At 35.1% G+C, this 26,800-nt stretch overlaps 2 protein-coding genes across 14 annotated transcripts in view; one reads left to right on the forward strand and one right to left on the reverse strand.

Annotated features, from left to right (window-relative positions):
* The window catches only part of LOC5579261, a 241,587-nt gene that overhangs the window by 61,472 nt on the left and 153,315 nt on the right, over positions 1-26,800 (forward strand). The window lies entirely within an intron of this gene.
* The window catches only part of LOC5576866, a 94,694-nt gene continuing 84,296 nt past the window's right edge, over positions 16,403-26,800 (reverse strand). For 3 of the 7 annotated variants that reach the window (XM_021852710.1, XM_021852703.1, XM_021852713.1), the window contains exons 3-7: positions 25,459-25,713; positions 24,605-24,946; positions 23,531-23,716; positions 23,432-23,452; positions 16,403-16,740 (exon numbers count right to left, since the gene is read on the reverse strand). In XM_021852710.1, coding sequence (XP_021708402.1) covers positions 16,511-16,740; positions 23,432-23,452; positions 23,531-23,716; positions 24,605-24,946; positions 25,459-25,713 — 1,034 coding nt within the window. In that variant the 3' untranslated portion in view covers positions 16,403-16,510. The remainder of the gene's footprint in view (positions 16,741-23,431; positions 23,453-23,530; positions 23,717-24,604; positions 24,947-25,458; positions 25,714-26,800) is intronic. The other 4 variants (XM_021852721.1, XM_021852706.1, XM_021852726.1 and 1 more) reach the window with 3 other exon arrangements.

A 26,800-nucleotide genomic window follows, 5' to 3' on the forward strand; every position in this document is an offset into this window, starting at 1 on the left:
AGTACAAAAACTGTATTTTCTACTTTTACTGTTATATGAATGATATGTAGAAGAATCACATTAATATCTGTAACTAAAAAAAAAATAATTTAAAATGCAATCTATAGATATATAAAGTATATATAAAGTAAAGTTTTGCAATACCGTAAAAAAGTAAAAATTTGATTTTGTAATATGTTTTTAGCTTCCAAGCAGTTTATAGCTGGCTTAAGAGTTGTTTATTGTAGCAATTGTTTTGTCTGACGGATGTTTTTAGAGATTATGTTGCAAACTTGCCATTGGTACGTATTGAAATATGAGTGTTTTATGTCTTTTCACTTTTCTATATATTTATTTTTTTATGTCGTAAAATATACAAATCGAAGCGTTATAATAACATAAAACTTTTAAAAATAAGACCTATGATCAATAATTTCAATAAAATAACAATTTTAAGCAAAACATTATCACAGATTTTTATGACACATGACAATTTGATAGTTTTGCGATGCTCCCAATAACTTTCCACGACTTGTGATAAATTTGAAAAATGTTGGAATAGCCAATGAATATTTATTCGGACCTTTTTGAAATGTTTTCTTGTTTATCCTGATATTGTTGATGTTGTTCCGAAAAAAAATATCATGCCTAGTGGTAGAGCATACATTGGGTAGCAAAAGCGCTGAAGCCACAAAATTGCTCGGATTTACAGTTGTGTTCAGAATAATAGTAGTAAAATTCAAAAACTCAAAATACAGCAAATATTTAAATTATTAAAACTACTATTATTTTGAGCGATTTCACCTGGTTCTTAACTTTTTAGCCGGTAGTGTGAAAATTTTCAAATCTTGTGATAATGAAATTGAGTATATTTGTAGTTCACTGCCGAAATTTCATGTCGATTGCTCATATGGAAACCAAGTTACAGCATGCCAAAGTTGAGCATTTTGTATGAAAATCAGCTTTCACTACTATTATTCTGAACACAACTGTATATTGATGCTGCAAATAGATTCAAAACGTGAGTGTCCAAAGTAGCCCCCGGAATCAAATGTAGCCCCGTCCGACGGAACGCAAGAGAGTATAACTCGATAAATAATTGACACATCATTGTGACAGTTGTGAACGCCATTTTCAAATTTCAGTTATAAAGTTACCCGAAAAAGGGGAATATTCCAAAATTTGCATGTCTCGCGTTGAGTATCATACAGGCGTATCTGCAGTGATCGATTTCTCTTCGTCGATTTTCTCTTTGCAATAATACGACAAAATCAAAAGATTTTCGTAACATTTTACGATGTAGCAAGATGAAGGACGATGAGTACTTTCTACTGAACCAAAAATAGCAATCGAAAACAGTCACCCGGCCGAGAAATTAGTCAAAGAGAAAATCGATGAAGAGAAATCGATCATTGCAGTTACGCCCTTATGATACTGAACGCGAGATGTGTATTGTTTTTGTGAAAATCATGGCATGAGTTTTAGAATAAGAGTGCTTCGTGAAGCCCAACCAGGACAGTTCGGTTTTGCTGACGGTTTCGCGCGTTTTCTCGTCGCCGGAGAACTCTTTTTTTTTCCTGTTTCGGAGCGTCTTGCTGGGTAGTGCTTCGTGAAGCCCAAGCAGGACAGTTCGGTTTTGCGTCGTCGAATTGGTTTTGCTGACGGTTTCGCGCGTTTTCTCGTCGCCGGAGAACTTTTTTTTTCCTGTTTCGGAGCGTCTTGCTGGGTAGTGCTTCGTGAAGCCCAAGTAGGACAGTTCGGTTTTGCGTCGTCGAATTGGTTTTGCTGACGGTTTCGCGCGTTTTCTCGTCGCCGGAGAACTTTTTTTTTTCCTGTTTCGGAGCGTCTTGCTGGGTAGGTATTTGGGAAGGCCCAAGCAAGACGGTTTGTTTTCGGGACGTCAAGAAGTTTTGCTGTCAGTATCAGTTTTGTGTTCAGTCGAGGATGGATTACCAACTGGTGAGTTCGTTTCATGCTTATGATAACACTTTTTTTTTCTTGAAAGCGTAACTTTTATGTAATATTAAAACAAACTTTGTATGGTTCGTCACTATAAGTGTCGGCATTGTACTTTTTATACAATTTCAATATACATATATTTTTCTCTTTTTGACATTATTAAAAAATAACCTTTGAATTGTTCGACATTGTGAATGTTGACGTATTTTTTAAAACTTCTACCATATCAAGACAAAAAGCACAGTAATACTCATATGTAATTTTCAAACAAACTTTGTATGGTTCGTCACTACAAGTGTCGGCATTATTCCTGTTCATATAATTTAAAATATATACATGTAATTTTCAGTTTTCGCCATTAATAAAAACGTCTTTTGAATTGTTCGACATTATAGATGTTGACGTATTTTTTTTTTAATCTTCTACCAAAAACTTCTCGAGACAAAAATACAAAACTAGCTTTAAATATAAGTCGTATATTTCCCCCTTGTCCATGGATCGCATCACCAACCAGAGGTGACTCCCAGATCTTTTCCTCCCTCACTAATAAACACCCTTCCCGTGGTGATTGTGGAGATGCAGAGGTATTCTCGGTCTCTAGAAGCAACAATCATTACACCCTAACATTCCTTCCCCATCCCAACTGACTGTAAGGACTTGGCCGGCGCCGTTATTGATCAATAATATTAGATCTGCTAAAATTGCACTTCGAGAGTAAGTGGAAACTCCCATCCCTTATTCATTTGGATCGTAGTGCAATTCTTACCAGTTCCGATCAATCACGGAGTAGCAACCATTGACATGTACAGTCAGTCTATGCTATGCTATGCTATCATGGCATGAGTTTTAGAAATATTTCAATATTTGTGACCGCTACGAAACATTTTGGTACAGAATTTGCATACTTAATACTCAAAAATTTTTGGAGAATTGTACATTAAAATGTAGCCTTTCTCAGCCTTGCTGTAACGTTAGCGGCTTCAAAGCAAAGTAAAGGTTGGTCCACAATATTTTGTAATGCAAATTCCCTATACAACGAGTATCATTGTACGTATCACATAATATACGAATGCCGTGCTGCTTTAAATTGCCAGACGCATCTAAATCCAGACTATCGCCATTTCAACGGCATTTTTGGACAGAATTCCGATCTTTTTCGCTAAGGATACATGATCCGTCTTCTTCAACTTTCATCCATAAAAGTTGACAAAATAATAGTTTTTGGGTGAATTAAGGCCGGAGTTCTGGATTAGAAGCGCCAAAAAAATTCATATCAACACAATAACTGTTTCAAAAACTAACTTAACTCTCAAAGCTTCGGGACAGACCTTTTATTTTCAATCGACTGGTGCTCAGAAACAAATAAGTTTAACGAATTGTGGTTTTCTCTATGATCTATGGGATGAGTTAGACTTCCTTGCGAGTGGGTTTTTCAAACCGGAAGTTCAGGTCTGCACATGTTTTTCAACCGGAAATAAGTGTTCACTACACACATATCTTACAACTTTAACAAAGACACAAATGTCAAACGATAGGTTTTAGCCCTTTTAAGACATTATGTATCAGACCAAGGCAAAAATACATCATTTGGTTTATTTTTTTGCATGGAACGAAAGCCGGAACCTGGTACCGGAAGTTTATTACGGGTTGGTGCTGCGGTAAAGGACACATATAAATTCGTCCCAGAGCGACAATGCGGCTTCTTGAACGTCATGAAATTATCTCAGAAAACCAATGCACGACATCAACTCTCAATATTGTCAAATGTACCATATGGCCAAAGCTGGGTTGAACCGGGGGACAAACATGGATGAACTCAAAACTAAGCATGCGACTGATCAAACTTCATGAAATAGCCTCAGCGTTGCTGTAAGAATATGATTTTTGCCTTTATGGACACTTCGGTCATTGACCGGATTCTGAAGTCACTTCCGGCGAATCTGGAGATAAACATAAATAACAGGTAACACTAGATATGCGACCGCTCAAACTTCATGAATGAACCTCATCATTGCTGTAAAACCATGCTTCTTACCTGTATGGACACTTTGGCCAGATGACCAGACAATGACCGGATTTCGAGGTCACTTCCGGTGAATCAGGAACAAACATAGATAATTGAAAAAATAGGCATGCGACCGTTCAGTCATCAGAAAATAATCTCAGCGATGCTGTAAGAACAGGCTTTTTCACGTATTGATGCTTCGGTCAGATGAACAGGCAATGGCCGGTTTCTGAAGTAACTTCCGGTGATTCAGGGAACAAACATGAATAATTGGTAAAACTAGAAATGCGACTACTCAAACTTCATAAAACAACCTCAGCGTTGCTGTATGAACATGATTTATACATTGATACTTCGGCCATATAACTAAACAGTAACCAGATTCTGAGTTCACTTCCGGTGAACCAAGAGACAAGCACAAATAAAGTAAAACTGGACATGTTACTACTCAAACTCATGAATTATCCTCATCGTTTCTGTAAGACCATGTTTCTTGCATATATCAACGCTTCAGCCAAATGTCCGGATTTTGAGATCGGTTCTACTGAATCAGGAAACGAATATGAAAAAAGAAATCGATTCTCTTTTATCAAACAAAGGTGTACAGAATTCTTATAACTTGTGTATTCGACAATTGCCAACAGCAAAGCAGAGCTTAGATGATTTCATGCCGAATAGCCACGCATCTTTTTTATACTTTATTCATGTGTGTCTTCTGGTTTACCAAAAGTGACCTCAGAATCCGGTCATTGTCTGGTCTTCTTGTCGAATTGTCCCTATAGGCAAGGATCTTTTTTTTGTTTCATGTAGTTTGAGCCTTCGCAAGCCTTGTTTTGAGCTTCATCCATGTTTGTTTCCTGATTATTCTGGTAATCTGGCCAAAGTATCGATTGATGCAAGAAGTGTGTTCTTATCACAACGTTGAGATTATTTCATGAAGTTTCAGTAGTTGCATTTCTAGTTTTACCTATTATTCATGTATGTTCCCTGAATCACCGGAAGTTACCTCAGAAACCGACCATTGTCTGAACATCAGCCTGAAGTATACAAGTATACAAGTATACAATACAAACAAAAGCACGTTCTAATAGCAAAGCTGAAGTTATTTTTTGAAATTTGAGTGTTGACATGCCTAGTTTTGCCAATTATATATGTGTGTTTCTGATTCACCGTACGTGACCTCAGAATCTGGTCATTGTCTGATCATCTGGCCGAAGTTTCCATATAGACAAAAAGAATTTACATGTGTTCCTTGGCCTCGGCTCGTACCCGTAAAGTACTTCCGGAACCAGGTTCCGGCTTTCGTCCCATGCAAGAAAATAAACCAAATAGTGTATAAAAGTTATAAAATATGTGACTATTTATTTACGGTTGAAAAACATGTCCAGACTTGAATTTCAGCTTTGAAAACCCCACTCGCAGGAAGTCTAACTCGTCCCATCGATCATAGTGAAAACCGCATTGCATTAAACTTACTTGTTTCTGAGCACCAGTCGATTGAAAATAAAAGGTCTGTCCCGGGGCTTTAAGGGTTAAGAGGATGTTATCTATCACCCTCTTCTCCTCCTTTCTGGAGTTACATCTCAACTGGGACTTATCTCTCAACTTCTCATGAGTTCTTATTAACACTTCCACAGTTAATAATCGAGAGCTTTCTTTGCCATTTGACCATAGTTTAACAAATCTGAAGATACCCTATGCCAAGAGAAGTCGAGAAAATTTTCTAACCGAAAATATCCTCAACCAGTGGGTTTCGGACCCACGACCCTCAGCTTTCTGAATGGCTACGCTTCTACCGCTACGGGCCCTTGAGTACAATCGTATGGGGTTTGTAACTCGGGCTAGCAAATGAAAAGCGCGACTATTTTTTCTCCGTTATCTCAATTTAATTTGGAATCAGCTTTGCGTAGATGGCGTTTACGTTTTCGATGAAACATTGTCAAAATGTAACTGCATGAAATAACGTTAAGTCATCTTATGTGGCTTGAAGTTACATTGACCGATTTCAGTTTATTTTTGCTGTGTATATATCTGAATATCTGAAATAGACTATGATTCTACAGTAATAATTTTTAGCGTCAAATCAGTGTCGTCGCGAATATTGTGTATAACACAGCGTAACAAAAATGACATTTTTGCGTTTCTCAAGGATTGAATTATGTATCTCTTGTAGATTTGGAGTCGCTGAATCTGATGCCGTTCTCAGAAATGTCCCAGCACGTCACAATTTTTAGCCAAAGGTCGCCAAAGTTGTGTAAAACACTGGTTTATTTTTAGTGTACATGAATTTTAGGGTATGATTTATCGAACTTTCATGTAATATAATTCAGCAAGCATGCAAAATAGGACTTTAACTTTTATTTCAGATACAATTTTGTTGAAGTTGCACGATAAAATTTAGATTACATCGATTTTTACAACATGCATGCGGTGTACAATCAAAACTCTTCGTTTCTCTTATATCACAAAAAACGATACTTTTCTAAACCACCAAAAAATAACTTTTGAGCATCTAAAATATTATGAACCTTGTTGATAAGTGTTGTTATACATATCCAGTTTGAATTCTGTGGCAAGTTAAGCAAATAAATTGCCATAGAAGCTGGCAAACTTGCATGTCAAATTTTGCATTTTCAATAGCCAATATCTCATAAACTAGACGTGCTATGATATTTTTGAAAACGGCATAGGATTCAGCAATCCTTTATTGAGTTAATAGCGGTATTTTGATGCTTGACACAAAAACGTGATCCGCAGTGTAATTGTGCCTTTAAATGTTTAAGGAAATCTTGTTTTTATTTAATAGCACGAAAGAGCATGTCACTGCTACTACTTTAGCAATTTTTCCCGCTTAAATAACGGCTATATAATGTTTACACTTTAATTTAAAAATTGGGTCCATAAATGAACCTTGACACTATTGTTCATGTTTGACGTTCGCTTAGTCAACAAAAACATCACAGGGGTTTTAGTTTTAATACTGGGGTTGTTTTTATCTGACATTTCGAAAGGGACACGGAAAACAAAATACACCCAAAATTCGAGTTTAGGCCAAGGGGTGTGACAAAATCTAAAAAACTACCGTAAAATGGGGTGTTAAGGGATGAAAAATAATTTCAACTCGAATTTCAAGCAACTTCTAGTATGTCAATAATTGAACAAAAGACAGCCCTACCAATCTCGCGTCGTGTATATCAAAAGCCAAATACATTTATGAGGATCCTCTAACAGATTTCTGAGAAAATCATGAAAATATGTGATTTTTGATGGAAATGCAAAATGGGGTGTTGAGGAATTTGAGTTTCGTAAATAAAACCCTATTTTGCCAACAACAAAACATAATCTTTTTAGTCAATAACTTTGATGCTTTCATTCAATTTCCCCTTCATTCTGCATACAATTTCTCTTTACTTATCTCGATATCCTCCTTATCTCGATATCTCCATATCTCGATGTGATCCTGTTGATTTTTTGTTCCCAACTTTCTCTCCATATGTCGATATGAACATTATAAAAAGTTACAAGACCAGATTTACGTAATCCATAACAATTGGGAAACTCGTAATGAAGTTTGTTTGTTTATTATTTTCCTGGTAACGGAATGATTTTCAATCTAGTGTTCATTAAATTAATGTTCTTTGTCTTGATCTCCCTATCTCGATAGTCTCTTCGATATCGAGATGTGGAGAGGTGACTATATTAAATTTAGAACTCCTGCAAACGCAAACCGTTTTATTTTAACTGCTAAATCTTTCATGTTTATTGATAATTTTGGGAGCTATCAATACATCGTAAAATTGTCTTGAAATAACTTTTAAACTTATGTGCAACAGGATGATAACCAATATACTTGCAGATTACGGATCCTATTAACTATTCAGAGCAACTTCGTTAAGGCGACACGGGAGACCGTGTTATTTTCCCTATCTTTTGTCTCACTCTAACAAATATCGTCAAAACTTTGTGGAAGCAAATCTCGAATTTTAGTTAACCGATGAAGCTGAAAATTTATTGGGTTGTGCACTACATATATAGAATCATAGTGATACATTTTTCGCATCGATATATGGAGTGGTACTTGAGATTTGCTTCTTCAAATGGATAGGGTGATTATGATGACGTCCCGTGCGGCCTTAATAAACTATCATATAAGGATAATTTCAACAAGCTTCTAGCTTTAATAAGTAAAAATAGCCAATTTGCCCTATAAATAAAACACTACACTAAACAACGTATTTGCATGCAACACCCAGTGGCATGGTCGAAAAAATACTGGAGAAAAGTGTTCCAGTATGGAGCCGAAATCTGTTTCTCAAAAAGAGCTCAGGAATGACAAAATATTATGATTGACTTCCACTTCATAGGATTTCCACTAAAAGGATTAATGGCTTCAAAACCATTTCCAAATAAAATAATCATTCCAACATTCCAAACATTTTACTAGTGTGATCGAACAAGCTTTGAAAATAGTATCAAGAACAATCCCATATATACTTTAATACGTTGTTTCTACCAGTTTTACCGATTTTCGAGATTAGACAATTTTGATGATATTCAGTAACAAATAAAATAGACCCCTTAACTTTTACATTGTAGTTTCATTTCACGGAACAAGCCAAATGTTTATTGGAGTATGTTACGACATAAATTGAATGAATTTAGTAACTTGGAATAAGTAGAAAGGATAATCCCTTAACACCCCTCTTATTTTCAAAAAGAGATTTTTTCCATAAAAATTATCATAAGTCGAAATCTAGATGAAATTTTCAAAAGTTTTTGTCTGCGTTATGATCTCAATCAAATATACTTATCTTCCAAGTTACTCACACATTTTTCTTAATATTGTTTCATAGTTTTGTAGTTGAATGTATTTAGCCCATAATATTCGAACAAAAATGTTTAGAAACGTTTTCAATATCTAGACTCTACAATACTTTATTTTAAAAGACATCCCCTATCACATAATGCAGCTCACAATCCTCCGAACAAATGAAGCATTTCAGATGACTGATATATCGATTTTTGATGTTTTTGTGACTTGTCAAACTTGATGGAGAAGTTCAATCCCTTAAAACCCCACGAGTCCTTAACACCCCATTTTACGGTATATAAAAAATGTTGTTGGACTTGATCAAACGAAAAACATTAAAAATTGATTAAATGTGTGAATTTGTTTTTGGCCTAAACTTGAGCGTTTGGCACTAAAATTGGGACAGGGCTTTAGGACCCCATTGACCGGATTAAATGATATTTTGACCTTGTTAAGATAAGTCAACAAATCTCGAAATTCCTATTTTTCCAATGTTGTTTCCAATGCCGACAACTCGGATGTGCAAATCTCGATTTAAATTAACCACGATTCGGCATTCTGAATTAAGTGTAAAAAGTATTCATTTCTTATAAAGTTTGAACACTTTGGATATAACGCATTAATCGTGGCAATAGAAGATTGTAAAATCGGATAATGCAGCATTCCACATGACCTACTAAATACTAACTTTTAGAAAACATTTCTATATAATCAAAAATAAAAGATATATTTAATTATCCACGTTTTGAATTCATTTGATTTTCGACCTTTGTCTATGAACCATGTTCGACGATTGCGCAACTATTTCCCTAATTTCATTTTCCCGAACGCCGGTATGACCTTTATTTCGCGAATGTCATTTCCCCGATTGGTACGTTTTCCCGGAGAATGACGCAGTTGAAAAATGTGCATGAATAGTCTTTATTGATTGGGTGATGAACTAGAAAAAACAAGAAGCAATTAAAAAGGAGAAATTTGATCATTCTCTAACAAACACGTACCGTAATTTCGGGTGAAATTGATACTTTTTCACTGCTTTCTATGACTCATTTCTATAATGTTGTCAATGGTAATCAACTGAATGCAGGAAAACAAGTACAACGGTGAGCCTCATTGGCTCATATACCAAAAATTTTAAACAGGTGTGATTTTAGTGCTGAAAATCGTTTCTAAAATAAAAAATCCAGGGATTCCATTTCGGGGTTAAATTGATCACTTGTCAAATCGATTATTGTTAGTTTTGAAAACAACTATACTTACTTAATTTGGGCTCTCTGAATCCAAATCTGCTTGCTAAATTCCTAACAATTTAAGATTTATGGAAATGATAAGCATTTAAATTTCAGGAATACCACAGAAAAAGCCTATATGTAGGCAATTTCCAAAGGAATTTTCTGATATCTGTCAAAAATTCAATTATTTCAACAAAATGAGCATATTAGTACGAATTTTGGTAGTTTAAATCTGTTTTGGAGATATATTTCAAGCATCCTTACAAACTTTCAGTTTGACACCATGTGCAAATCCTGTTAAAAATTGGAAGTTTATTGGTGTTTGCCAATACCACACCGAACACAATTATGGAGTTTTACATTATTTTCAAAGAAACAAACATTATTTATCATTCATTTACTATAGGTGGCATTGATTTTTGTGCTCTATTAGTAAGAAATAAAATCGTATGACACGCTGATCAATTTCACCCTACCGATCAATTTCACCCGAATTTACGATACTGCCAAAGACGGTGAAACTCGAATAAACTGTAACTGAAATAAAGAAGGGTGCATATCAGATGACCGATTCATACCACACCCTTAAATGTATAAAGTTATGACAATAACGAGTGCCTTGAACTTTTTGGAGAAAAGGGCTACTCGGGGAACCGACATTCGGGGTAAAGAAGAACAACCATATTCGATAGAAAAAATCATAAATAATTATGTAATATCTGAAATCATTGCCAACGTTTAGATTCCTATCAGCGGAAAATGATAGATACAAATATGTTTTTGCAGGATCCATTCTAATTTATTAGAACAAATTCATTCTCAAAACATCTTCAATTTAAGGTGAAGATGCATCGAAACCAAACGTCGAATTTTCAGGAGCACAAATCTAGAGAACCTGACAATCGTTTGTGCTAAAAATTTGATCGATTGGTCACCACCAGCGAGTGACCAACGAGGTAAAACGATTATCAGGTTCTCTAGATTTGTGCTCTTGCTTCGATGCATTGTCGCCTTAAAGTTCGGGATGCCTTTTATATGAGCAAACAATATTAATAACAATAATCCCTAAATAGAGATAAATAATAAAAAAATCTTCATTTTTTGCACCAATTAAAATTAATAAGAACTAGATGGAGTTAAGTCAGCGTATCTATATGAGCATGATGAAAATGCGACACAAGGTGTCAAATCAACTTTTGTAAGAAAATTCGTCGACTGAGCTCATGAACTTCGAAAAAGCCAATTAGAAGACTATAAGGATGACATAATTCACCTGTTCATACACATAAGAACAATTCACCTGGTGTCACCTGTCTCTATTCTTTACTTTCGCCTCATTTATTGCCGGCGCCAAACCAAATGAACATTTTTTATGCCGTGCAATTACTTCTTGTGCCAGATTCACTGCAAATAGTACCTATTTACGTCGACTGTCCAACAACTTCTTTGCTCATCATCTGGTGAGCACGTGTGCAAAAAGGAAAACCATTCCATTGCTTTTGGCAGTCTCTCGTTGAATCCTCAAGGCAGCTATACTCCAAGTGTCGCAGCGCATGCGCTTTCTGTAACCGATTGATTTTTATTCGCTCTCTGATCCTCGTGGTCTACAATGCACGAGGTTTTTCCGTGAGGTGCTGTTGCGTAGTGATGGTGCTAAATTGAGGGTTTCCCAATTTTTTGGGCTGTGACATAGAATAAATAGCAAAAATGAGGTTTAATATAGGAGTGTACGTATTCTCGGCAGCCGTAACCTAAAGCACGCTTCTATAGTATTTTTTTTCGGACATAAATACTAACACACTAGAGTGATTCAAATTTTGAAGTTTTGGCTCCACTATGCCTCAACGATTTTAATTATGGTAAAAAGCATCCTTCCAAAGTTCAAAGTGATTCGGTAGAAATTTGACTATGCACACGCCATTTGAAGTTTATATGGAGATTACTATAAAAAATGCCAATCTTATGTGTTCAGCCCTCTATCTTTTCGTCATAATTATTATGACGAGCAGTTAGAGGACTGAACACAAAAGGTTTGTCTTTTCCATAGTAATTTCCATATAAATTTAAATTGACGTCGTTCAAGTATAGGGGAGCAAAAATTCAAAAAATTACATCAGTCTAATACACACATTACGTGTTTGCCTGTTTTCATTTATGCGCTAGTTAACTGCCGTTATACGCATAATTGTCCCATGTTACTTTTTGTGCATTTTGACTTTTTATCATCAAACAGTTTATTTTTACATATAGTTTTAGAAAGCACTTACCAAAAATTAACTTTGTTCGGAAACTCAATGAAAAGCAAGCCAAGTCAATTTGTCCCAATGTTGAATTTCCACGCATAACTGTCCCACTACTGTATTTCTACGCATAACTGTCACACTATACAATTCGCTGCGCTGATCTCGAACAAAATATTCAGTAGGCAGTTTTGAATTAGCTGGGGTTTGGAAAAATTGTGTTGAACATCTTCTTACGTTGGCTTTACATCCCATGTGTTCGTATTATCGGGATGCATTCATAATTCATGCGAGCCTGCCGTCAAATTAGATTTAAATTTTCAATATCAAAATATTATTTTACATCTGTTTTTCAATGAATTCTGTTGAATTTTCAGCGTCAATAACAAAGTTCTTCTAGTTTTTGGAACCGCGGGCAACGATTTTGGATGACTTGGCCACATACTGGGTTATTCCGCATAATTGGCTCTTCGGCTCAAGTGGCAAATATTTTGGAGGTTCTTAAACTTAATTTGCAATGTATCAAATATCGTGATTTTGCATACAAAGTCCAAGGAAATGTCAAATCGTGTGAAGATTTGTGTCGTGAATTTTGAGTTAAATATCTACTCCGCAGAATAACCTTGAATTCGCAGACGAGTTTCTGTCAAACCTGCAGCTGGAAGAGTCGATATAGGAATTTATTACATCTCATAAACTCTCTAACTTACTTATCCACTCTTTCTTTTACTAACTCATACATTTTCTCAAGATCACACAAACAGAAAACTTTGCTTTCCATCCCCAACTATAAATCGTTTTTCTTCACTTCCCCACACGTGGCTCTGTTTGGCACATGTCATTTGAGCCTTCATTAGGTGCTTTAACATAGTCATGAGGATATGCATCCTCTACATTCAGTACAATCTATACGTAAGAACGGTCATCTACAGCAGTATGCTTAGCACATAATTGGTCACTACTATCAGTGGGACTGTTATGCGTAGAAATTCACCAAAAACCCCGTATTTCAAAGCATAACAGTCCCACTTTTAATTTCGTAGCTAAATTTACTTTATTTCCACAATACAAACTCTTGACTCTAATAAACACCCTATTTTTTATTCTATTGTAAAAATTTTAATTTAATTTACCACACACCTGGTCAATACGAGGCCTAAATGTGTTAAAATCTTTAAACGCGTTTTTCTCGATTGCATATTTTGAAACATGGGACAATTATGCGTATAACGGCAGTTAATCCTCTATCGATTCACTCCGACTGAGTTGTCAAAAGCTCTCTGGAAACGTTTTTATAATTCTTTTATATTTTACTTGTACACGACGAACTTATGTCAAATGTACAAATCGAAATTAAAACTGCAAAAATAAACCGCGTGCTCCGGTGGGAATCAAACCCACGACTCCCTACCCAAATCATTTACCGGTCAGGAAATTCCAAACATATAACACAAATGGGAAAACATGCAAAACCTATAATTATAACAACATTATAATTTGAACCTACGTTAGTGTCGCCCAATAAAAGATTTCTCTGAACATTTGAAAAAAAAAATAAAAAGGACCGAAAAGCTAAACATTACATATAATTTGCAATTGGATTAGATGGACAAATTGATGTGAAGATTTGCGAAAAAGTCCATCTAAACCAATTGCAAATTATATGTTATGTTTAGCTTTTCGGTAGTTGTTAAACTTCCACTCGGCTGGTTAACCGTAAACCACGATTCATAATTAAAAACCAGGAATAAAAAGGAGTTCAATTAATATTTTCCAATTGAGAACCTCTGCACCAAATCCTCAACTCCAAGAGTTGGAAGCAAATGTTGGTACTCTCCCTACCAGTTGCAAACAGTGAGTGACTGACGGAATGAATTCGCTTATTTTGAACATCTTCGGCATAAATTCAATTTTCCTCCGTAGAATGGTGTTTTATGTCGTCTTTGTGGGTTCTTTCTGCCCGTTAAGATTTCTGTAATATGGAAGAATAGACGAAGCGAAGCTTGTCTGAGCGATGTGGAGATTAAACCTGATTAAGCTTCGTTTATTCAAACTTTTTTCCTTGGAATTTTTGAAAGGATGGTTTGCCTACATTGAGGTCGGATCAATAGATCAAATTTAGATTCGCCCAATATTTCCTGGGATCGAAGATAAAAAGCACGATTACTACATGTTATAGATGAATCTATGACATTTCGTCGAATGACACTTGGTCGAATTACGTTTGGCCGAATGACATTTAGTCGAAAGTAAATTTGGTCGAATGGACATTTCGTCGAATGGACATTTGGTCGAAAAGAATTTAATTGCTTCAAGAAGTATATGACATTTGGTCGAATTTTTAAGATTACTTTACAGAGTGATATTTTGACATTAATACACAGATTGAGATTGAACAAGCGGAAAGCATGTATGGTAGGAGATATTACTGGATGTGGCAGATGCAAGAACAACATGATGGAGTGCAAGAAACCTGCATTGGTTTATTCGTATTTATTAACCCTCTAATACCCAACCCCGCCTTTAGACGGGGTACACTTTGGAATTTTGTGTATTTTTTCGTAGCTCGGAAATCAAAATGATTTTATTTTTGGCTTATACCTTGACTCATAACACGCATATAAGAAAAGGTTTTTATTACTTTTGAAACTTTTTTGTATTTTTAGAAATTGTTTGAAAAAATGCATTCTTAAATAACCTACAAATGCCTGGGCTTCATTTAACGTGTAATATGAAAATTCGTACCTTTTATATTTTTCTACGATTAACCTATCACAAACGAAGAGCCTGGTAGTATTAAAATCATTTCAAACCTATTTTTCCGTTAGTTACACGGAAAATAAAATACGCTCCGAAAAAAAATTAAAAACTTAATAATTTTAAAAATACCGTAACAATTTAAATTTTTATTATTGCCAAAAATCAACAACTAGAAAAGGCTTCAAGAAAAAATGAAAAAAGCTAGGGATGTTCAAAAATAAAAATTATAAAAATCAAAAACCAAAATTTAAAAATTTGCGAATAAAAATAAATAAATACCCAAAACGTGTTTAGAACGATTTTAGATAACGAAAAATAATACTTAAATCGAAAATAAAAATTTGGGTATTAGAGGGTTAACTAAACTTCAAGCTTTTAATAATGGACGAGCGATATTTTGGGATTCCAGTTGATCATCCAGACTCCCCTAGAAATCGACATTACTTGATGTCATTTTTCTCATTTAGGCATATCCTGCGAGTCGGATGAATCGCGATGAACAGATTTCAAATAGGGGCAAGTGAACTTTCATCACCCAAGTTGACTCCTTCCACCTTACGCGATACATGGGATAAACACAATTATCTTGTTTGATTACCTACGATTTAACTAATAATCAACTAAATATCGATAGAAGTCATCAACTCCGCTATCAAACCCACATGTTTGCCCAAGGAATGTGAATGTGATGGACTTCGTCAGGATCGTTTCCTGAAAGCCATGGCCACCAAACTCGTCCTCTTGTTCTACTATAAAAATGCATTTTAAGCAGACAATTCAACGTGACCATGCTCAACCGAGTCAGGTCTGGTCCCCGTATTCCAAATTCTTACTACGGTCGTACGCTGTAAAACTTGATAGCACTTACACTCGAAGTTGTCATAGGATAAAGATCATCAAATTTATAAAAAGAACGATGACATTTTTAAAGTATAATAAATTCAACTATGTTTAAAATTACAATAACTGTGCAACGAAGATATTAAGTCCCGTCTACCAATTTTAAATTGGATGAAGAATGAGTACATGTACAAGAATAATTAATCCTATATAGACACTAATAAATGCATGCTAACCACGCTATAAAGCGTAGGTATAAAACATAGATCGATTCGTCATTGGGTTCTGATGAAAAGTATGTTTGACCAGAATAAATTTTGAATCAAATGCAAAATATATCTGTTGAACTAAACGATATTCCGTACAAAATAATGTTCTAAGTTCATTCGACCAAACGTCCATTCGACCAAATGTCCCTTCGACCAAATGTACTTTCGACCAAATGTCATTCGACCAAACGTCATTCGACCAAATGTCTTTCGACCAAATGTCCTAAAGCCGTTATAGATGGCTTCTCCAATTTTAGGTAATACGACGGAGATTATTAGGATAATTCGAAAAAGAAACTACAAACGCATTGACGGGTTGGCCATAAGGTTTTTTATATTTTACTCACAGAAAACGGTAGAAAGTGGTACATGCAGCTATAATACAGAATGGGAATTATGAATAATGTAATAGAAACTTACAACACATTGTAGTAGTTTTCAATTTCGGTCAACGCCAGCTTGTAGTAAGTTCGGCACACATTATCACCCCAAAAGGCTCCAAAGCACTGATTTTGTTCAAAGCAATGGTAACGGATTTTATCTGAAAATTGGCTGCAACAGTTTGCTATGGCCCACGTGCATTTTGATGGAGCGGCTCTGCGATTGGGATTGGAGCTGTTGTCGTTGTTGTTTCCAGTATCACCACCTGTTGAGATATCAAATGTTATATTATATGCGGCTTTATGTTACTTTAAATTTATGAGCACTTTTTATAGAGAAGTAAGAATTTAGAAATTTGTGCAGATGAAAAATAGTATATCGTCAAACGGAGTAGCTTGCAACATCAGTGAAACTGCAACACTTCGAAATGCTACCTAATAGATAGTTTTTGTAACACTAACACAGATAGCCCAGACAGCCGTAGCGGTAAACGCGCAGCTATTCAGCATGACCATGCAGAGGGTCGTGGGCTCGAATCCCGCTGAAATTTTCTCGACTTCCCAGGGCATAGAGTATCTTCGTACCTGCCACACGATATACACATGCAAAAATGGTCAATCGGCAAAGAAAGCTCTCAGTTAATAACTGTGGAAGTGCTCATAAGAACACTAATCTGAGAAGCAGGCTTTGTCCCAGTTGAGACATAACGCCAGAAAGAAGAAGAAGAACACTGTCTCAAGGATTAAATTATGTGTCTCAAGTAGATTTGGGGTCACTGAATCTGATGCCGTTCCCAGAAATGTTCCTGCACGTCACAACTTTTAGCTACAGGTCGCCAAAGTTGTATAAAATACTGGTTTAATTGATGTGCACATGAAATTTAAAGTATGATTTATCAAACTTTTCTGTGATCTAATCCAACAAGCATGTAAAATAGGACTACAACTTTCATTTCACACATAATTTGGTTGAAATTGCACGATAAAATTTAGAATAATTCAATTTATTCAACATGCATGTAGTCTCCATACGAAACTCTTCGTTCTCTTATATGGCAAAATACAAAACTTTTCTAAAACCCCAAAAAATAACTTTCGAGCATCGATAGTATTCTGAGCTTTTCTGATAATTTTTATTATACACATAAAGTTTGAACGGTGTGGCAAATTAAGCAAATAAATTGCTTTACGAGCTAGGAAACTAGCATACAAGTTGGTTGATATAGTCAGATTTGGCATTTTGAACGGCCAATATCTAAAAAACTAGACGTGCTATGATATTTTTGAAAACGGCATTGGATTCAGCAACCCTTAAGTACATAAATAGCCGTAGTTAATGTTGATGCCTGAGACAAAATCGTGTTCCTCATTATCAGTTTTTTTAAATAATTTATTGCATCGGATTTTTGCTTTTCCCAAGGATCAAATCATGTGCCTTTGATAAATTTATTTGGGGTTGCTGAATGTGATGCTCAGAAATGTTCCAGCATGTCACAATTTTGAACTGCAGGTCACCAAAATTGTATAAAATACTGGATTTAATAATGTTTACTTGAAATTTTAACTATGAGTGGTCAAATTTTTTGGTGATCTAATTCACCTAGCATGTAGAATAGAAATTGAAATTTCATGTAGAATATACAGTAAACTATCCTTTACTCGATATTCCATATCTTGATGTTTTACATGCCTGCAGCCTTCATACACTTTTTTTTATTCTTTCATATGGCAATACACAATACTTTTCTGCAGCACCCAAAATAACTTTTGAGCATCGAAAATTTTATGAATTTTGTTGATAAGTAATCTTTATCATTTAAAGTTTGAATTCTATGGTAATTTAAACAAATATATCGCCATACAAGCTGATAGACTTGTATGCGAGTTGACTGAAATCTAAAATAATGTATTTTGAACAGCCAATACCAAAAGAACTAGACGTGCTGTGATATATTCGAAAACGGCAATGGATTGAGCAACCGTAAATTAATAAAAAGTGGTATTCTGGTGTTTGAGAAATATAGTTGTGCAGAGACTACACGTCATGTAAACTTCATATATGCGAAGTTAACTTTAAGTCATGTAAATTTAAGGTTGAAATAATGTAAATTTGTGTTATATGTCATGTATCCTAACACACACACTCCTGCTGGATTAGATGACATCATTGAAGTTTACGTTACATATTAGTGAAGTTTTCATGACGCTCCATATAAATATCCATGACGAGTCATGCTCCAATAATGTGCATCGTATATCATCGAAGTTTTCATGTTTTGTTCGAGCCGTGTATGTAACAGCAGTACTTAGTGTAAATATGAGATATTGATATTGTATTGTTTGTTTGCTGTAGGTCATAATCATATTTTACGTTTGATAGTATAAAAAAGAAGCATGAAAATCATGCCCTGTAGCTCCAAGAAGGTATCATAATAAAGTTCAACGATTTCCCTGCTCTTAATACAGTAAGGTCTTTATATGCGGATTTTTTACGCGGTCCATAACTTAAAAAATATCAAAAAGTTTTTTAAGTTGTTTTTCACGCGGTTCGATCCTCCGTGTAAAAAAACTGATTGTAGTGTAAAAAGTAGTTAGATAAAAGTTTGAATACTCGATAAGTATTTATCGAGCAACGGACTCATGTTCCGTAACCGGTCGTTTGAGAACGTTGCGACCCATTGGAAGCCCACACAATAGAAACCTCAGCCAGCACAGTTGCTGACTAGTGTAGTGTGCTATTTCAATAGCTAAAAAATAATGCGCTCTCGGGCTAGGCATTGGATATGAATAGAAAGCCAGTGTTTGGATGGGCATCTAATTCTTCCGAAAGAGGATCACGTGATTATTGAGCTGAAATCTAATTCAGGTTAACTTCTGCGTTCATGAGTCCTCTCATGGCGTAGGGGAAACGCGCCCTAACTAGAGATCAGGGAATCGTGAATCGTGAATATTTCAGTAAGTCGAAGAATAGCGTACATTTTTTTTGAAGCACTGCCTTAAGCAAGATTGCTACCAATAACTCATACGTTATTTGAAATGATAAAAAAACAACAGGATATATTCTAGTAAAAGTATATCGATGCTCTTCGCTCATTCAAATTATTTGGTATTTTTTATTATTAAAATAAAAAACTGCAAACTAGGCTGCTGTTCTGCGTATAATTTGAATATGAATTCAATGATAATTGAATATACAGTTAACATCATTGGTGTGCAGGTATGGACAGTATAGTATGGGTTAGTTTTTTGTAAAGCAAAGGTCGAAGTTCAAATTCTTTAGAACGAAAATTGGTTAACATTGATGAAAAATAGCTTTCGAGAAGAGTTTTGAAGTTATGACATAACAATTTTTTGAACTCAAAAGGAATTAAAACTGCTTATAATTTCTGTAAACTGAATACCGTAAAACGGGGTAACTTTGATAGTTTTTTCGAAGAAAATTTGAATATTTATGCATGCTGTTTCAAAGAATTATAATTTATATTTTTAAAACAAGTACTGGCATCCTAGCTATCGATTGCAGTCGATAGATTGCCAACAGATTTATTTTGAATGGATATATAATTCTTCATATAATCGAAAGTTGGTTTTCTGTTTTGGGGTAACTTTGATAATGGAGTATGAATCGAACAAAATTGAATGAATAACGAACATTTGTAGGGTATTGCATACCTCTAGGCGTTTAACGTTATATGAAAATTTCTGACTTAGATTACAAAAATGGTCACAGTTTGTGAAAATGCTTTTCGCTAAGAGATTCGATACCGTATTCATGTTCTATGATAACTAGGCTGTCAAAGATAAGTGGCCAACTATCCAAAACTACATCAAATAGTGATCGTAGAACAGATTATTTGTAAGCGTTTCGAAAATGCTAAAATTGTGTCAATTTTTGATTCTCGTTTAAAAAGCCTCATATGTTCTTGATTCAAGTGAAAACCGCTCTTACATGAAGTGTCATACTAATATTCTTTAATTTTATATTCGTTATGCCCAACTGATTAACAGAAATTATGGTATTTCGTTTAGTATGTGGTGGGTTACACACTATCAAAGTTACCCGCATTATCAATGATACCCCGTTTTACGGTACATATCAACCAAAACTCTTCCAGTGCTCACGAATATCATATTAAGGTTGAATCCAACAACACAAAATAATGTTATTGTTGGAGTTTAGAGTTTACAATCCGGGGAACATTTCCCGGGAAATGAGATTTCCCGGGATTCCCGTTTCCCGGGAAATGATTTTCTGTTTCCCGGGATTCCCGTATTTCTCAGGAAGCTCTATTTCAACAACAAAAAAATTGACCATCTGTATTCAAATAAAAACCATCGCACAATTTACTTTTCATATAATACCCACCTATGTCCTCATTAGATCACTAATTATATTTTGATGTTTAATGGGTGCTTTTCGTTATCAAATATTTATTGGAATAATGCATATATTTTTGATGATATGTTTTTCCAAGAAAGTGTATATGCAAAACAATATAAAGAAACTTTCGAGGGACCTTTTTCATAATTTGAGTAGGGTTATACAGTTTTTATGGTTTCTATTTAATGCAACAGTCGCAATTATGGATATATGGTAAATATGAATAATTTCAAAAAACTCCATTAAATTAGTTTGGTTTTCACGTTTTAAAGAATTTCCCGGGATCCCGGGAATTCCCGGGAAATGACAATTTTATTTCCCGTTTCCCGGGAAGTCAAATCCCGGGAAAATTGGGAACTCTATTGGAGTTGTTGGAAGTAATGGCAAAAATCATTGAAAGGATTTTCTTATAATTTTACTTAAATTGCATATATATCTGCTTACAAAATAGTGCGAATGTACTCTACTACATAAGAAAAACGTAATGAATGACTTGAGCTATCACATAGAGCATAATGATTATGTTTTGAATACAACATTCATTGAATTTTGATAGGTATACGAATATGGAATTGGGTCAATTTTATACACAAATTATGATTGTTGAATAATATAGATAACACCTATGACCGTCATTATTGATAAAGTATTATAAACCAAATATATCATTTAACAGTGTTTTAGTAACTTGATGTTAAAGCAGTGTCCCGTACTAATATGATATTAAGCCACTGTATTTCCTTTAAAGTATTTTCATACTTTTACTGTAGTGATTCATTACATAATCATAGTACTACATTATTAGGGTAGGTGTACCAACTATGAACATAATGGTTCCCTATTTCGCCATACGTGATAATTTGATAATTTTCAATTTTTTAATCATTCTGTGTGTTTTAGCAGTTTGATATCAAATAAATCTTGATGTTAAAACATTCAAAAATATTCAAAATGTGAAAGTTTTCGAAAAAACACATATGGGCAAATAGGGAACCACTATATCCATAACTGGTACACTTTCCCTAAGTTAGTTTTTGTCAGTAAACTTCCGATAGCACTGTGTGTTGCAAGTTACTCCACATTCAGGGTAGCAGGCAAAACTCATATTTTCCGTCCCTACATATGTTTCCGCTGTTTGACGGTACCGTAATCCGGGGTATCATTGATCAGCGGGGTAACATTGATCGGAATGATTCATCTCGTAAAAAATTGGTATCGCCATTTATTGATGGAACATTTCCAAACCGTGAATGGTGCTTCTCTTTCTTATATTCATAAGCTAATGAAAGTGAAGATTTTTTGTGTAAATTGCGTTTACCTTATGCGTAAATTTGTCAACTTTTCGAAACCGAAACCGAAACTACCGAACAAACATGTCTCACATAAGCTCTGCAAACGATATGAGCAAGAAAATGCGGTTCTTACTAAAAATGGCATCGTCGGAAACGATTCCGTTTTCAAAACTTTCAAAAGTATGCACAAATAGGCAACATTAGTGAATTACTGATAGGAATATAGAAATCCCTTAGGTAATTGCCTACCTTTAGGCGTATTCCGTGCTTCGAGGAGTTTTTAATTTTGAAATAACTTAATAAGCAAATGACTTGTAAGCGTTTGGCGTTCATATTCGGCTTCGGGGGCAATGATTTAAGTAACTAATGATATTTTCCATATTACTGAACATTGTTTACATAGGTGATCAATGTTATCCCATATCAGCTTAATAAAAAAAAACACTTAAAACATTTTTAAACAAGCTTATTTTTTTCAAAAAACAAAGTATATAGTCACGGGCTATGGGTGACAGTACTTGTTTTAAAAATAAAAAAATTAGCAACATTCACATTTTCAAACAACATATTTAAGAAATATTAAAAAAAATTATCAATGTAACCCCGGATTACGGCATTTTAATTAATTTACTGTTATGATTCAAATTACGGACACTTTACTTTGTGTGAGGAACATTCGAACTCAAGGAACACAAATTCGTCGAATAAACGTCATCAAGCTTCTTTTCCAACTTAGGGACAATAAAGGGCACCAATGTTGATAAAATTAGCCCGATTGCCGTTTAAAACTAACCTCCTACGATATTATTACAAAACGCATTCTTCAATATTCCCTTCTAATTATCAATTTCGTTGATGAAGTGGAAACAATCAAAGATAAAAGATATCTAAGTAAATTGTATTAGCAAACCTTCCTTATCCAATTAGCAACAAAATAACATACTTGGATATATTTTGTTTTCAAAAATTGTGCTCAAAATTTAGTATTTATAAGTTAGCTAGTCAAAACCTTATATTTAAACATAATAGGAGATCCAGTAATCAAGTAACATTATTTTTAAAATATATCCCGGTGCACCATATCTTCGATTGAGGTTATAAAAAATAACTCTGAATGTTTATTTTTAGGTGAAAATCTATCAAAACAAAAAAAAAAGACAAAGCCCAAATTCTGATTTACTGTGTATTTTTTCTGCACAAATTTGAAAATTGATTCTCTTGTCAAGCTTTTCGCCGCCAGCGACAGTGCAATTTCCAAAATAATAAAAAGTGCGACCTATTTACCTAGTCGTGTTCCAACTGCTGCTAAAAAAAGATTCAAGGGGAAAGAAATTGAATAAATATTTAATACTGTCAGCATGCAACGCATATGGTGCTACGTACCGTCCGGTGAAAGGCCAAGGGAGGCCCAATCGAAATCGTCGTCACTGTTGTTCTGAATCACTGGTCGGGGCGTGGTGGTGGTGATGGAGGAAGAATCACTCGGGGTCGTTACAGGTGGCAGAGGTCGCATAGTTGCTGGCGGCAATGGACGCATCGTTGCTGATGTTGGCCGTGAGGCTGGAAGTCCTGGACATGTAAATAGATTTCTCGAGAATTAGGTGGCTGTACAAACACACACAATTGTAAAAATACGAACAAATGGTGTTCATTTCACTACCATGGATTTTATCTTCGTGAGTGCAAAACTTAATGCAAATCATGACCATGCAAATGCGTGACCAATCAATATTAAAATTATAATTAATATAAAGTGATTTGTCAAATGAGTCGTACACTACGTATCAAAAGGCCTTCCGCTAATTGTAAGCAGTGGTGTTAATGTTTATCTCCTAATCTGATGCAGCTCAGTTATTATTTTGATAGAAATCTTTCTGATTAAAAACTTATGTAGTAAAGATCTTGGATTACTTATTAACCATTATTTTATAGATGGAAATGGATTGGCTGATGAATTAGTTCAAAATGAAGTATTGCATGACTTCATTGGCCTTGAGCCAGCTATTCCATTTTCGAAGTGATGGGTGAAGTGTCAGATCATTTCTTGCACGGCAACTCTGGACTAACAATACTGGAATAGTTTGGATTCATATCATCAAACAAAATTGTAAAATACTGAAGGTTGAAAACGTGCCTCTGGACCCTGTTTTCTGAAACTTTTTTTATTCTTATTGCCTGGAACAAAACTCAACTCAGAGTAAACCAAAACTAACTTTCAATTGTTTTTAGACTATTTACGGTAAATTTCTAGAGGAGCTGTCCATAAATCACGTGATCATTTTGCCCCCATCCTCTTGTTGTCTTGTGCGTGCAAAAAAAAAATAAAATAAAACATAATTAGTATGAACCGTGGTCTTTGGCAAGAATACTCCCCTTATACAACCACGTGGTTCATGGACAGCCCCAACAGAAAAAATAGAAGAATGTTTTCACAATCCATCTGATCATTGAACGTACCTTGAAAACTGTAGGTTGGCCGAGGTCCCCGATGAAGAATGTAATTGGTGTCAACATTTGGATCGTACACTATGTCGAACGCAAACACATTTTCCCCAAGGCGATTTCCAAAGTCAAACGTACCTGGTTGATCAGCAGGTTGCGGTCTTGGGGCGTTGGCCGGAAGGTACGTTCTATCAGGTATCTGATTGGTGTTGGTTGGCGAAGGAATGGGACGGACAGGTTGCGGTGGAAGATAATGATTGTGCAGCATCGGTCTGTGGTATGGGTCGTACATTATGTTGCCGGGTTGGACTATTGTTGGATAACCCTGGAAAGCCGGTATGTGATATGTGTTCCAACCTGTTGAAAAATCAAGAGAAAAGTGTTTTCATTTGATTGCCAAAATAAAATATTGATCTGCCTTCTATATTTTGTTATTCCTGTTTATTTCTTGAAAAAATGGATGAATATATTGGTATGAGCGTTGAACTTTGGAGTGGCCTATCCCGCAAAGGAACGTTTCACATAAAAAGGTTTGGTATGTAACGTTTAGCACAAAACAGTTTCATACAATGTAAATTCAAGTGTGTGCTAGAAAAAGTGCGAAAGTAACATGATCGATTTTTTTATCGATCCTCTTTTCAGTGAATAAAGGTGACTAGTAGTAAGTTTGTTGGATTGTTAACAAGCGTCCTGAAGTGAAAAACTGCTAACAAACTTGCATCTTGTCAACTACACAGAAAAAGGAATCGATGAAGAGAATTCGGTCATGTTACTTACGCCCTTATTCGAGAAAACACTTGAACTATGTGAACAAGTATTGCCTCATAAATGTTCAATTTTATCAATACCAATTGTATCCGAATACAAACCTTGACGTTTCACTCTCGGCTGCTCGACGGCGTCTTTAGTATCCCTACGAAGTCTTCTGCTATTGGTTCGTTTGATGAGACCCGAGTCAGCTGTAGGCTTCATTGGTCGTTTTCGCTCCGCCGGCAAATAATCGAAATATTTTTTATCGTAGATTGATATTTCCTCATTCTCATGATAAAAATCATCTTTGTGGTCATCGATATACTTCTTAGGGTGTACCTTATGCAGTTTTTTTGTCTCCGCCGAATGTGAATCTGTTTAAAATAGAATCGTAGAAAATTTCATTAACACATATAGAGACACAGGGTTCGTCAACGTGATCATTTTTTCCAAATGAAGTTTTGTTATATATTTTGGACCTCTACATATCATGGACTGCCTGGGCTACTGTCCAACAAAATTCCCAGTTTGAATTTAAAGATCAACTCAATTAGCAAGTCATTTAGAAAGATAGGACTGTTTCACACTTGCATCAACCGTTTATGCATAGAAAATGTTTGTATTTTGACTAAAATTCATTTAATTCAATCGGTACATCCATACAACCGTTACAGCATGTTTAACGGAGATATTGAAGCCGACAGAATTTTTTTCAAACACTATTTTCAAATTTAAATTATATTAAACCAACAGTTACTTTGACTTGGTCTTTAATCAAGTGGACATGCCGGGGGTCCAAAATATCCAAAACAGTGAAAACCAGTAGTGCTTCCACGGTGCTCCAATTACCGTTATTATCAAATAAAATATACCATCCAAACGGAAGTCGGCAGTTGATTCCTGACATTGTTCTGCTCCTCTGGGCTGAATTTGAAAAAAATCCCTAGTCAGAATTTTAAGTTACGCCCTTTTGAAGTTTATATGATAGAAGTCACATGGTGTATGGCACAGATTGATCTAGTGTTAACCTTTAAAATTGACATCTGCTTTAACTCGTCAGATGTTATGGCAATTCTCGAAAATGCATCAGATATGCGCGCAATTCCAACGCAACGTCAAAATTCAAGTAGGCTTGGATTTTTTCGTCCTTCAAGGACACAAATGTTTCGAATTTGCAAAATCTGAAACATTTGGTGATTTTCATTATCACTGCGACGGTATATCCACATTTTCAAATAATCGCAGTGGATTTATCTTGCAGAGCACAATACTCAATTTCAAAATCAAAGAGTGCTTTGCGAAGGCTCAAGCTATCCGATTCATTTTCGCGCGCTCGGAGTGTATTTTCGCTGGCTTCTTTTTTTTTATTTGTTTTATATTATTTTTTTTTTGTTTTTTAAATTTATTTATTAGTATCATTCCAAACATTACATTCATTATTTCTTATATCTATGTGTTCTG

The sequence above is a fragment of the Aedes aegypti genome, chromosome 1 (genome assembly GCF_002204515.2).
Source record: "Aedes aegypti strain LVP_AGWG chromosome 1, AaegL5.0 Primary Assembly, whole genome shotgun sequence".
NCBI lineage: Eukaryota > Metazoa > Arthropoda > Insecta > Diptera > Culicidae > Aedes > Aedes aegypti.